This window comes from Xenopus laevis, chromosome 8S (assembly GCF_017654675.1).
Source record: "Xenopus laevis strain J_2021 chromosome 8S, Xenopus_laevis_v10.1, whole genome shotgun sequence".
In the NCBI taxonomy this organism is placed as follows: Eukaryota; Metazoa; Chordata; class Amphibia; order Anura; family Pipidae; genus Xenopus; species Xenopus laevis.
In genome coordinates, this window is record NC_054386.1 from 80,945,116 (window position 1) to 80,960,172 (window position 15,057).

At 40.4% G+C, this 15,057-nt stretch overlaps 1 protein-coding gene across 1 annotated transcript in view; it reads left to right on the plus strand.

Annotated features, from left to right (window-relative positions):
* Positions 1 to 5,619, plus strand: part of notch4.S (notch 4 S homeolog) — a 56,734-nt gene extending 51,115 nt beyond the window's left edge. Inside the window, exons 30-32 of the mRNA XM_041575228.1 lie at positions 3,147 to 3,294; positions 3,557 to 3,654; positions 3,830 to 5,619. Of these exons, the coding sequence (XP_041431162.1) occupies positions 3,147 to 3,294; positions 3,557 to 3,654; positions 3,830 to 4,678 (1,095 nt within the window). The 3' untranslated portion in view covers positions 4,679 to 5,619. The remainder of the gene's footprint in view (positions 1 to 3,146; positions 3,295 to 3,556; positions 3,655 to 3,829) is intronic.
* The last annotated feature ends 9,438 nt before the right edge of the window (positions 5,620 to 15,057 follow it).

Consider the following 15,057-nt stretch of genomic DNA (forward strand, 5'->3'; position numbering starts at 1 on the left):
TCAACGTATACACTACTACAGCGGTGGATACGGATTACGTAAAATATATTATGGCTGCTTGAAAAAAGTCACTCCGGTGTTTTTTCTGGAGACGGTAATATTATGGATATTTAGACAGAATGTGAACAAGGTCACACAGCTAGATGGCGGGTTGAAGAAAACAGTGTGCAAATAATGCCTACAAGGTCAACGTATACACTACTACAGCGGTGGATACGGATTACGTAAAATATATGAATGCTGCTTGAAAAAAAGTCACTCAAGTGGTTTTTCTAGAGACGATAATATTATCAATATTTAGACAAAATGTGAACAAGCTCACACAGCTAGATGGCGGGTTGAAGAAAACAGTGTGCAAATAATGCCTACAAGGTCAACGTATACACTACTACAGCGGTGGATACGGATTACGTAAAATATATTATGGCTGCTTGAAAAAAGTCACTCCGGTGTTTTTTCTGGAGACGGTAATATTATGGATATTTAGACAGAATGTGAACAAGGTCACACAGCTAGATGGCGGGTTGAAGAAAACACTGTGCAAATAATGCCTACAAGGTCAACGTATACACTACTACAGCGGTGGATACGGATTACGTAAAATATATGAATGCTGCTTGAAAAAAAGTAACTCAAGTGGTTTTTCTAGAGACGATAATATTATCAATATTTAGACAAAATGTGAACAAGCTCACACAGCTAGATGGCGGGTTGAAGAAAACAGTGTGCAAATAATGCCTACAAGGTCAACGTATACACTACTACAGCGGTGGATACGGATTACGTAAAATATATTATGGCTGCTTGAAAAAAGTCACTCCGGTGTTTTTCTGGAGACGGTAATATTATGGATATTTAGACAGAATGTGAACAAGGTCACACAGCTAGATGGCGGGTTGAAGAAAACACTGTGCAAATAATGCCTACAAGGTCAACGTATACACTACTACAGCGGTGGATACGGATTACGTAAAATATATGAATGCTGCTTGAAAAAAAGTAACTCAAGTGGTTTTTCTAGAGACGATAATATTATCAATATTTAGACAAAATGTGAACAAGCTCACACAGCTAGATGGCGGGTTGAAGAAAACAGTGTGCAAATAATGCCTACAAGGTCAACGTATACACTACTACAGCGGTGGATACGGATTACGTAAAATATATTATGGCTGCTTGAAAAAAGTCACTCCGGTGTTTTTTCTGGAGACGGTAATATTATGGATATTTAGACAGAATGTGAACAAGGTCACACAGCTAGATGGCGGGTTGAAGAAAACACTGTGCAAATAATGCCTACAAGGTCAACGTATACACTACTACAGCGGTGGATACGGATTACGTAAAATATATGAATGCTGCTTGAAAAAAAGTAACTCAAGTGGTTTTTCTAGAGACGATAATATTATCAATATTTAGACAAAATGTGAACAAGCTCACACAGCTAGATGGCGGGTTGAAGAAAACAGTGTGCAAATAATGCCTACAAGGTCAACGTATACACTACTACAGCGGTGGATACGGATTACGTAAAATATATTATGGCTGCTTGAAAAAAGTCACTCCGGTGTTTTTTCTGGAGACGGTAATATTATGGATATTTAGACAGAATGTGAACAAGGTCACACAGCTAGATGGCGGGTTGAAGAAAACACTGTGCAAATAATGCCTACAAGGTCAACGTATACACTACTACAGCGGTGGATACGGATTACGTAAAATATATGAATGCTGCTTGAAAAAAAGTAACTCAAGTGGTTTTTCTAGAGACGATAATATTATCAATATTTAGACAAAATGTGAACAAGCTCACACAGCTAGATGGCGGGTTGAAGAAAACAGTGTGCAAATAATGCCTACAAGGTCAACGTATACACTACTACAGCGGTGGATACGGATTACGTAAAATATATTATGGCTGCTTGAAAAAAGTCACTCCGGTGTTTTTTCTGGAGACGGTAATATTATGGATATTTAGACAGAATGTGAACAAGGTCACACAGCTAGATGGCGGGTTGAAGAAAACACTGTGCAAATAATGCCTACAGGGCAAATAATGCCTAAAAGGTCAACTTATACACTACTACAGCGGTAGTAAAATAAAAAAAAGTAAAATAAAAAAAAATGAATATTAAAAAAAAAAATTAAAGTTGGTGCTGCTGAACTACTAGGAGCAGCAGATTAGCACACCAGTCCCACTCCCCAACACTGCTAGACTAATAGCACTGGGCTCTTATAGTAGTAGTAGTAGTAGTAGTAAAACAACAAAAAAATAAATAAAAGCAGTCCTTACAAGGACTACTGTTATTGCAGCAGTCAGCAGATGAGATCAGAAGCAGGACAGCTGCCCACTGCAGCTACATACAGAGCACTGCAGTAGAAGGTAGATTACTAGCCAGCAAAGCTACCTAAGCTAAAATGTCCCTCAAACCCCTGCAGACTTCTGTCCCTCCAATAACAGAGCAGTATCAAAACGATTACTAGCCAGCAAACTTTCAACTGTCCCTGAAATCACTAACAGGCAGCAGCTCTCTCCCTACACTATCTCTTCAGCACACACAGGCAGAGTGAAAAAACGCTGCAGGGCTTCGGTTTTTATAGGGAAGGGGAGTGGTCCAGGGGAGAGCTTCCTGATTGGCTGCCATGTACCTGCTGGTCTGGGGTGAGAGGGCAAAAAAAAGCGCCAACAATGGCGAACCCAAAATGGCGAACGTCGCGCGACGTTCGCGAACTTCCGGCGAGCGCGAACACCCGATGTTCGCGCGAACAAGTTCGCCGGCGAACAGTTCGCGACATCTCTAATTAAGTACAGATTTACGGATGGCTGTTAGTTTACCCAGCATTAGGTGGTTCTTTCCCTTGATGCCAAAGCTGGACACAGAGAATGGCATTGTGGGCTGAACAAAGGCATGATATCTGTACAACATGATGAGTTAAAGCAAGATAAAATCTGGGTAAATCATGCTTATTATTAGTCATAAAACAATCCTTTGCAACTGCTTTTGCAAGAGGAATAGTAAATTCAGATAGATGTTTTTTCCCCGCAATTCATCAGGTTAAAATGTATTTTACACTTCAAAAGTGAACAATGAATTCATTTTTATTCACATCAAATGATGAAAATGTCACTGTTTCTGTCTTTGAAGACCTTATTGAGGTGCCGTCAAACTGATATAGATGCTCGGATGAATGATGGATCGACTCCGCTTATATTAGCTGCTCGGCTACCTGTACAGAACATGGTGGAGGAACTTGTGTCCTGTGGGGCTGACCTTGGAGCAGCAGATACACGAGGTCTGTTCATCCATTGTTTTACTTCCCCTAATAACTAAAGTCACATCAGATTTGCCACTTTGAAATAAAAGAAAATCTGCAATATAATATTCTATTATATTTCACCTGTTTGCACCCTGTTATTCAGGATTAAATGTTGTGCCATCATCTTTGCTACTTCATACGTAGATTATTGTCTTGATGAACCTTAACCCTAAATAATGTTTGATGTTGTTAGTTAATATCATACCTTTCATACCTTTAAATTTCCATTGTTTTGCAGGAAAGTCTGCACTACACTGGGCTGTAGCTGTGAATAATGCAGCAGCTGTGAAAACCCTTCTCTGCAGTGGGGCAAATAAGGATCTTCAAGATAAGAGGGTTAGAGCAAGGCAACATGTTTGGATCTTGAACCATGCCTGTATTCATTCACTGAGTATCTCCACATCTATCTTTTGCATTCAAATATTTTACATTTTATTGTAACTTTCTAAATTTCCCCTCTGTATTGCTGCATGATTGCCCTATAAGTAACCTTATATCTTATGTTAACCAGGATGAAACACCACTCTTCCTTGCTGCCCGAGAGGGTAGTCTTGAAGCTACCCGAATCCTTCTTGAGCATCAAGTAGATCGTGACCTCTGTGATCACACTGGACGACAGCCAAGACATATAGCCCGAGAACGAGGTCACAGAGACATTCAGAGACTTCTGGAAGAGCGTTGCCCTGCTGTTCCCAGGAATACTTCTGTAGCAACTTCTGCTGGGGTACAAGCAAAGAAGACCCACCGAGCTAGGACCAAGGAACATACAAAACCTGCCCCTTTACCACACATAGATTTAAGTGCCTCTTGTTATCCCCAAGCTCCTCCTCTTTCTGCTCCACCATATATGCAAGGACCCCCACCGGACAGCAGCTGTTGTCAATCCCACCACCATTCACTGATGAGCTACGGAGGAAACTGCCCACCATATCCCAGGAGTGGCTCATTCTCATCTGCAGTACCAGGATGCCAGTGGGGTAACCGAGGCTTTAGAGTTCATTTTTGTCCAACAGGATGCTCATTGTCTGAAGCACCCTACTCAGGAGGAGGTCAACCAATGTCTCCTCATGCCCACTGGCTTCCGGAATCACACCATCCCCAGTCTCCAAAATGCCAGACCCAACCATCTGGCTATTGCCCAACTCCAGCCTCAGAGCAGCCTGCCTCTAAAGACCTGCCTTGTACACCCACTGACCAATTTGGGAACAGCATCTATTTAACCCCACCATCTTCACAGTATGGTTTTCCTTCCCCTGCTAGCCCAGAGGAAACATCTCAGACACAAACTTGCATGCACCACCACCCCTTCTTAACCCCCTCTCCAGAGTCTAGGAACCCCTGGGGCGTGTCTTCCCCATAAACCAATGGCACCTGCATGGACATTAATTTGGAATGCTCTTCATAGAAAAGTGAAAGTGATAAGGTGGCACTTGTATGACAGATCTGCTAACAATTCATATATGATGACGATAAGCAGGCCACCTTTTTTTATATGATGGTTAGCACTTAAAACGTGTTTTTAATGTAGCATTACTAGTTATTTTTCAAAGATTTTTTTTTAATATCGGAGACACTGCTTTTCTCTTTCTAAGCAACTCTCCCATTTTTTTATCTCAATATTTTCAATGATTGTAAATTTATTTATAAATGTACTTGCTACTGAAAGCAAAATCAAAATTTTACTTTCCGTAATTCGAAACTTTCTGCATAACAGGTTTCCGGATAACAGATCCCATACCTGTATTAGAATTAGCCATGATGCCTGTATGTTTGGTTATTTTTTGCAACTCGCTTGTACTGTACTGGGTAAATCATAACGGGAAACAATGAGAGTGCTATGATCAGAACGACTATGATTATAAGAGGTGAAGATAATGTGAATGTTATGGATTATAGGATAGTGTATGTGTATGGAATACTGAGTGAGGATTCAGCCTATGGTAGGGTAGAGGAATGTGTGTATATAAAGGGAAAATATGTGACATATTCGATTTAAGGCAGCAGTAGGTTTAAGTTAAGGAAATGTCTGAAAATTCCAGAAGGACCCATGATACATTGCAACTGTCAGATCAACAAGTCAGACTCAGACCGTGTTGCCCAACCTGCAGAAGTGAGGATGATGAGGGGGGCTGCTGAACCAACAGTGCATGCACGGACTTTCCTGGTTAATGTTTTTACCTATTTTATTACCTGTAATTTAAACATAGCATATATCTCCATGGTATCTAATCTAACGCTGTTCTATAAATATTGTCATATATATATGTATTTGCAAAACATATTAAAACTAAAATAGCCCAATTAGATGTGTCCTTTTCTTTTGAAGAAACTCTCAATTTGCTCAGTTGCAACCAGTCATCTTGAAAATGAAACGGATGTGCTTCCAAAGCATAAGGGTAGGACTCCACGAGCGACTTTGTCGCGATCCGACGCAATGCGACAAAACGCATGCGTCTGCATCCTACAGTCGTGTCGTGTCGGATCAATGCTGCGACACCATGCGACAATTCAATCTCTTACCTTATTTTTGTCGCATGCGACAATTCGCATACATTTTGTCACAGCGCGTCGGATCGTGACAAAATCACTCGTGCAGTCCTACCCTTAGGCCAACTGAGTAATTTTGGATAAAATTGTAAGTTCATTGGTCTACCTGTGGAGGACTAGCAAGCATTTTAGCACAAGTCTGAGATTACAAAATCTAAACTGGATGTGCGTGTTTGGGGAGGGTGATAACAATGGAGTAAGAAACAGTAATGGCGTAAAATTAGAGCCATATTTATAAAAGCCTCGCTACAGTTTGTACACTTTAGCATTTGGAAATTGTGTTTATATGAACCACTTTAAAAACTCTGGGGTACATTTTTCGAATCACAGTTATTGTCAGAACAACTTCAATAATCTGAAGTTGAGTACGATTTTGTGTTATATAAGGCATACCTCCCAACTGTCCCTTTTTCTGTGGGACATTCCCTTTTTTTCACAGATCAGCCCGCAATACAAGGTTTCTTACTGAAATGTCCCGAGTTTCTATTTGATCTGCTGCACTGATGCCAGAAAAAGATACAAAGTTAAATAAAATAAAAAATAAGAAGCTTTTTGGCAGAGAGCCCAGAATGCTGAGAATCTGCACTTCGATACATTCGTAACAATTTAAGATAAACTAAGATACAAGTGTAACTATTTAAGATAAGCAAGTGTCTTGGGAAAAATGTGATTCACAGCTAAGGGTAAGGGCACACACTAATATTTGGGGAGATTTAGTCATCCTGTGACAAATCGCCTCTTCTTCGGTTGACTAATCTCCTTGAAAAGCTTTCCCGCTGGCTAGAATCTATATCGCTGGCAGGATGGCACTCGGAGTGCTTTGTTTTCCGAATTTGCTGAAGTTTCCTTGTGAGGCAACTTTGGCGACATTTGAAAAGGAAGCGCTCCGAGTGCCATCCCGCCGGCGATTTGGATTCTAGCCAGCGAGAAGGCTTTTCAGGAAGAGAAATCTCCCGGAACCTTAGTGTGTGCCCTTAACCCTTTTCCTGCCAGCCAATTTGTCCTAAATGTGAACATCTACTGCCAAGCAGTTTTTAGACGTTTTGAACTTTTGTCACTTTAAGGACCTTCCCTGGGGGGTCTTTTAGTTCACCCAGGAAAACAATTTATTGGTTTTTTTTCAGGACCTGAGCTTTGAAAATATGCTAGAATTTTGGTGTAATTCCACTTCTGTAAAAAGATATAGGCTTTTAAGTGTCTAATAAAATGAAAAAAATCATGTTTTACATAGTACAATCACATATATCAGAAATATATAATTTATTTTATGTACGAGAACACAGCAGATTTGGAAAGTTCTATGTACACTACCAAATTTCCCCAACATTACTCCACGGCATGCTTCTGATTTCAAGGCCAAACATTCCACTAACAGCAGGTTTACCATAGAAAATGACCCATTATTAGAAAGAGCAGATTCTGGCAATTCAAAAATGGGTAAATATATCTATAGTATATCTACCATATATTTTAGTAAAGTACACATTCTGATGAATCCAACAATGATAAAGACGTCTTTCTACACCAAACTACCAAACTGCAAAAGCTTTTCTGAAGGTAGATGTTTTTGAGATTTCTGAAAAACACCTGCAATTTGTCACATTTATCTCACAATATTTTACGTACAACAAAAACCACCCTAAATATGGATGTCCGAGGTCTACTAAATGGTTTAATGCCCAATATGCATAGATTTACCAAAGTATGTGGTATGTACGGAACCCAAATGAAAAATGTGCATATGAATTTTCACACTGGCCAACTCAGCTGCTGAAAACTGAGCCTGTACATTATGTGCTATAAAAAACCCCAAACTGCAGAAAACCATATATTTTTAAAAGACCTGCAGAAAACCATATATTTTTGCAAAGTACATATTCTGACGGATCAGACAAGGTAAAATGCATCGTTGTATATCAAAGTACCAAACCTATAGGTAACTTTTAATGTACATTCATATTTTAAAAAGTCGTTTTTTAGTGTCAGTATCACTTTAACTCTCAGAAAAGTGTTCAAACTTTCAGAACCTGCCAAATTTTGTAAAATGGACATGGAAATCAGGGGGTGTGGCCATAAAATGGGTGTGGTCAAATAATTTCGCCGCACTGCTCGCACCTGATGTTTTTGTCCCTCTTTACATTTTTCAGCTGTTAGGAGGTATGTATAAGGTAACAATATCAGATTCAAAAGCACACAGAGGAAACACTGTTACTCAGCTCATTGATGAAAATAGGGGGGAAAAAATATCAAACTGAAATTAAGACATGTAACTCCATGGTCAGGTTAACTACAGTTTTGTGACTTCCTCTTGCAGTTCAATCAATAAACCCCACTAGGCTGCAAGTCTATTCATGCATGAGTGGTAAATGAATACAACATTCTCCTATGTATCAAATGTCAAGTGTATGACCAGCTTTGGGATACTGTGTCCTGTATGCAGTGTAAAGATATCTGTACTCACTTGGATGAGTCTATGGCCCCTTGCTGGGGACATCACTGGCCTTGAACATTATACAGGTAGGGGATCCATTATCCAGAAACCAGGTCCGGACTGGGAATTAAAATATGCTCTGGCATTTCAGGTACACAGAGGCCCAATCAGCCCACACAGAGGCCCAAACAGCCCCCACCAGCCCACTAAATACTAACTTTCTATGGCACCTTATAGCAGCCCCTCTGGCATTTGCCAGAACCCACAGATTGCCATTCCAGGCCTGCCAGAAACCCATTATCCAGAAAACTCTGAATTATGGAATGGCCATATCCCATAGACTCCATTTTATCCAAATAATCCACATTTTTAGAAATGATTTCCTTTTTCTCTGAAATAATAAAACAGTACCTGGTAGTAGTAGTAAACTAGATATGAAGATCCAACCCCCATGTCCCGAGCATTCTGGATAACGGGTTCATACCTGTACTGATTTTCAGTGGAGCATACCTACATCAGCACAGATCATAAGAACCATATGTACTGCTGCCAGAAGCCACAAGAGGGCCCACCTTGATCAGGAAGATACATCAGTACTTTGAAATGGCTATAGTTCTGCCATAGTGCAGAATGAACTGTGTATAAAAATTGGTTGACTGCATTGAAAGTGTATTACGCTCATTTTCCATAGCAGATATACCTCACTCAACTTTTAGCCGTAAGAATAAGGTAAATATATTTAATATATATACTGCTTGCCTCCAAGCTCATAGAAGTATTGTGTGCTTGTGTATTACTAACTTTCTACACACTCTGCCGAGACTGCTTTGTGCAGTGTTACAAATGATTTTCACTTCTCTAATTTTATCCTCCTTGACCTATCAACTGCATTCGATACGGTTGACTAATCTCTCCTGATGCAAATTCTGTATTCGCTTGGTTTTCCGCAGCCAGGCTGCATCTTGGCTCTCTTCTTACTGCTCTAACTGCTCATTCACTGGGGGAAATTTACTAAAGGGCGAAGTGGCTAATGCTGGCGAAAATTCGCCAGCGTGGCGTCATTTTTGGCACTTCACCTATTTACTAATGGTAGCTGGCGTAATTCGCTGGCGTAATTTCACCAAGGAGAGAGACTCTCGCATTCTAACGCCAGGCGAATTTTTGGTCTGGCGAAAGAGCGTTTCTATGCAAATTCACTAACTTTTTGATTTTACTGACCGTTACCTCTATCGCCAGACTTGCCTTCACCACCTCAGACCAGACGAAGTGCAATAGAGTAGATAGGAGTTCCTCAATAAAAAGTTGAAAATTTTTCTAAGTCCCAAAAAACTTTTTTCCTATTCAAGGGGTGATAGGCTGAAAAAGATCGTAAATTTTTTTGGGGGTATCCTCCTTCCCCCTACATTTGCTAATATATGACACCTAAACTATACTGTGGGCACATGTGTAGGGCATTATAACAACTATATATAACTTTATATAATTTTATTAAAGTTCCCTGGCCTTGTGTAGTGTAATGTATTTGCTGCAGCATATACGGCCAATGTACTTTAACTGCACGCTGTATGCTAATTAGTAGTGATGGGCGAATTTATTCGCCAGGCGCGAATTTGCGGCGAATTTCTGCGATTCGCCGCCAGCGAATAAATTCGCAAAACGCCCGTGAAAATTCGCGGCAAAAATTCGCCGCCGTCAAAAAATGTTTTTTCGAAAAAACGGATGCCGGCGTCAAAAATGGGCGCTGGCGTCCAAAAACTGGCGCCGGCGTCCAAAAACGGGCGCTGGCGTCTCGTTTCGCGAATTTTTCGCCGTTTCGCGAATTTCGCGAATTTTTCGGCGAAGCGAAACGGCGCAAATTCGCCCATCACTACTAATTAGCCAACGCTAGCGTAATTTTTAGCCTGTTAGTGTCTCTTATGCGAATGAAACCTCCTTTCCAGTTCCACATAATGTAGGGGTGCCGCGAGGCTCTGTACTTGGCCTGTACACTGTAGTCTTTGGGAGATCTCATCCACTCATTTGGCGTTAATTATCATCTGTATGCTGATGATACCCAAATATTATAATAGTATTATTATTATTCACTCCTTCATTCACAGCTGAAACCGAGGCTCAAATCTCTAACTGTCTCCTAGCTATCTCCAACTGGATGAACCAGCGCCACCTGAAACTCAACCTTACAAAAACTGAACCAATCAGCTTTCCCCCTAAGCCTGGTCCCAGGTCTGGACTGAGAATTAAAATAGTCCCTGGCATTTCAGGTACACAGAAGCCCAATCAGCCCACACAGATGCCCAAACAGTCCCCAACAGCCCACTAAATAGGGATGTCGCGGACTGTTCGCCTGCGAACTAATTCGCGCGAACATCGACTGTTCGCGTCCGCCGAATGTTCGCGAACGTCGCGTGACGTTCGCCAATTTGGGTTCGCCTTAGCTGGCGCTTATTTTTGACCTCTCACCCCAGACCAGCAGATACATGGCAGCCAATCAGGAAGCTCTCCCTCCTGGACCACCCCTACACCCCCTGGACCACTCTCCTTCCATATATAAACTGAAGCCCTGCAGCGTTTTTTCATTCTGCCTGTGTGTGCTTGGAAGAGCTAGTGTAGGGAGAGAGCTGGTTAGTGATTTGAGGGACAGTTGATAGTAACTTTGCTGGCTAGTAATCTACTTGATACTGCTCTGTATTGTAGGGACAGAACTCTGCAGGGATTTGAGGGACATTTTAGGTTAGGTAGCTTTGCTGGCTAGTAATCTACCTTCTACTGCAGTGCTCTGTATGTAGCTGCTGTGGGCAGCTGTCCTGCTGCTGATCTCTCATCTGCTGACTGCTGCCTGTAACCCAATAGTCCTTGTAAGGACTGCTTTTATTTTCTTTTTTGTTTTTTTACTTTGCTACTATAAGAGCCCAGTGCTATTAGTCTAGCTGTGTTGGGGAGTGGGACTGGTGTGCTGCTCCTCCTAGTAGTTCACCACTACCAGCACCAACCAGAGTCAAAATTGTTACAAAGTATCTTATTTGCACCTGTTAGCTGTTCTGAGCTCTTTGCCAAAAGCTAATTAAGTTAGCTGTTCAGTTCAGAGAAAAGAGGGACTTTCCAGTACAAAAGAGGGACAGGGGGTTGAGTGGTCAAAAGAGGGCCAGTTGGGAGGTATGCAAGTGCCACCTAGCTGTGTGAGCTTTTTCACATTCTGTCTAAATAACAATAATAATTCTGTGTCCGTAAACATCACCTGAGTGATACAGCAGCAATAATATATTCCGTATCCACTACTGTATACGTTGCCCTTGCAGGCATTGTTTGCCCAGTCTTTAACCAAGTGCCACCTCGCTGTGTGAGCTTTTTCACATTCCGTGTCCAGAAACATCACCTGAGTGACGTAGTGTGATTTCTGCCCTTTACAGCACAAAACGCAGCGCTGTGTCAACAATGTATTTTTCAGATACATTTTTGCCCTTGATCCCCCTCTGGCATGCCACTGTCCAGGTCGTTGCACCCTTTAAACAACTTTAAAATCATTTTTCTGGCCAGAAATGTCTTTTCTAGCTTTTAAAATTCGCCTTCCAATTGAAGTCTATGGGGTTCGCGACGTTCGCGAACCGTTCGCATTTTTGACGCAAGTTCGCGAATATGTTCGCGAACATTTTTTCCGCCGTTCGCTACATCCCTACCACTAAATACTGAATTTCTATGGCACCTTATAGCAGCCCCTCTGCCAGAACCCACAGAATGCCAGTCCAGGCCTGTGTGTCAGCCTAATAGTGGCCGACTTTCAGCCATATATCAATCGGGGAAGTCCATCGTAGGGCCACACACACACGGGCCAATAAACTGCTGACTCGGTCTGTTGGCAGCTTTTAGTGACCTGTGTATCGCCAGCTTTAGTTAAGGCCAAGTAAACCTATGCATTATATTGATAAATTCATAAAATCTAAGCTGCTAATATAACTCTTTAAAGCTTCTGTTAGCCAATAACCAGTATTTTTATAAATGGGGGACCTATGTGACAGTATCCATTTAAAGGACAAGGAAACCCCCAAAAGCCTAACTTTCACAAACAACTGTCCACACTAGCCCCTTGTCAAATGCGATATGTATTTTTCCACAGCTTACTTTTACTAGCAGAACTCTAAAGAATACCACTCTATTTTTAAAAACTGCAGCCCCCATATTCAGTCTGCTGATGTAAATTAACCCCTCCCCCCTGTATGTCCTGAGACTGTGCCTATACCAAGATCTTGTAATAGTCAGGTCATCATACAGTGAAGATCTTAAAGGAATTGTTCAGTGTAAAAATAAAAACTGGGTAAATAGATAGGCTGTGCAAAATAAAAAATATTTCTAATATAGTTAGTTAGCCAAAAATGTAATGTATAAAGGCTGGAGTGACTGGATGTGTAACATAATAGCCAGAACACTACTTCCTGCTTTTCAGCTCTCTTGGTTTACACTGACTGGTTACCCTGGCTACCAAGCAGTAACCAATCAGAGACTTGAGGGGGGGGGGGGCACATGGGTCATATCTGTTGCTTTTGAATCTGAGCTGAATGCTGAGGATCAATTACAAACTCACTGAACAGAAATGTACCATGTGGCCCCCCTTCAAGTCGCTGACTAACTCAGAGTTATAGAGCTGAAAAGCAGGAAGTTGGATTCTGGCTGTTTTATTAGACATCTGTTCGCTCCAGCCTTTATACATTACATTTTTGGCTAACTAACTATATTAGAGACATTTTTTTATTTTGCACAACCTATCTATTTACACAGTTTTTATTTTCACACTGAACTGTTCCTTTAAAGGAAAACTAAACCTAAAATTAATATAGCTAGCCATATTTTATATATTGAATTTAGTAATCCATCCTAAAGATTCCTCATCTCTATTGTATTAATAATCCAGGCCTTTAAATTTTTCACAGGAGTTTCTCATCTTGGATTTTGTTAGGAATGTCTGCGACACATACATGATCAGCTGTTGAGAACCTAAACCTAAAGCAACAGTAACACTAAAACTTGAAAGTGTTTTAAAGGAATGGAAATATAATGTACTGTTGCCCTGTTGGTAAAACTGATACAGAAACTCTACTATAGTTTATATCTTTATATGAACAACTTGCTGTGTAGACATGGGGGCAGCCATTCAAGCACAGACTACACAGTAGATAACCAATATGTTCTGAAGAATCCCATTGTATGCTACAGAGTTTATCGGTTATCCGCTGTGTATCCTGTGCCTATATTTACTTTTTTCAGCTTTCAATGGCTGCCCCCATGACTACAGCAGCTTGTTTATATAAACTATTGGAGAGTCTCTGAAGCAAACACACCAGCTGTACTCTTGCAGCACAATATGTACATTTATCATTACTTTAATACACTTTTGCTTTTTGGTGTTACTGTTCTGTGCTGTTTTTGGTCATTGCAAATCATCCAGTAGAAAAAGAGGATTGCCTGTAATATAAGCTGATGCTAATTGTGCTGGTTTCTGAGCTGCTGTGTGCCAATAATTATTTACTAGCCTCAGCTTTATATTGTGGCATTTATATGAAATATATATTCAGTATATCGTGCATCGGTCCCTAAGCTCAGTAAGTGACAGCAGCACAGAGCATGTGCAGTGAATCAGCAGAAAAGAAGATGGGGAGCTACTGGGGCATCTTTGAGGCACAGATCTTTACTGCTAATGGACTGTGGTTGTCTTTGGCTGTGCAGAACTAAAAAAAACCCCATAATTTACAACATTTCTACCCTACTTCTTTAGTTAAACTTTAGTTCTCCTTTAAAAGGGCTGTTGACATTCCGACACTTTTTTTATTAATTTTTCACCTCCGTATCTCTTTCTGAACCAGCTGGGGGGTGGGGTGGTATCTGACGCTGCAACTGTTCTAAATTGATACATTTAGTTGATACATTTGTTATCTTTGTCCCTGCTGAACAGAATCCCTGAGTTTCATTAAAGGCAGCTGTTAGAATTGATACAATAGTTTCTGATATTCCACAGATGCTGCTGAGACATCTATCAACTATATGTATGAACTAAATGTAGTAAATTGTAACAGTTCAGAATGCAACTAGATCACTGAGCTGCCAGACTGGGTTTATTAAAACTCAATTTTTTCTAGTTGAGTTTTTTTAGTAAAAAAACTCAACTTTTCAAAAATGTATGCCCCTGATTTATGACCCCGAAGCTGCTAAAAGTCTAAATCCGAAAATACTCCACCTAAAACCTAATGAATTCATGTAAAAGCCAATGGCAGCTATCTTTTTAACCATTTGAAGATGTTTTTAACCTTCATGAATTTTGGGGTGTTTGACGCTGGTTTCTGCTTGAAAACTCGATAAATTTGAGTCGTTTGAGTGAGAATTCTATTAAGTTGTACAAATCAAATAGAAACTCAAATTTTATTGGTTTTTTTCTATAAACTCGTAAAAAAATGTTAAATCTGATTTTTTCAACCTGAAATATTAGTAAATAAGCTAAATTTGTGGACGGAGGTTAGGTCGAGTTTGTTTCTGGAACATGAATAAAAAATTAGAGTTTCCTTATCCGCTAATGACAGGCAGTATTCTATACTACACTGGAACCTTGCTTTGGAAAAGAAAAAACGTCATTGTATTTGTGCAATGTTCATCATTGTCTACCATGAGTGTAACCTGTTTAGCACAAAGGAATAGGCAAGATATACCTGTGATTGACATGACATTCATAAACAGAGATAGTATTAGACTTACTTTCTGTCAATTGTTCTAAATACATT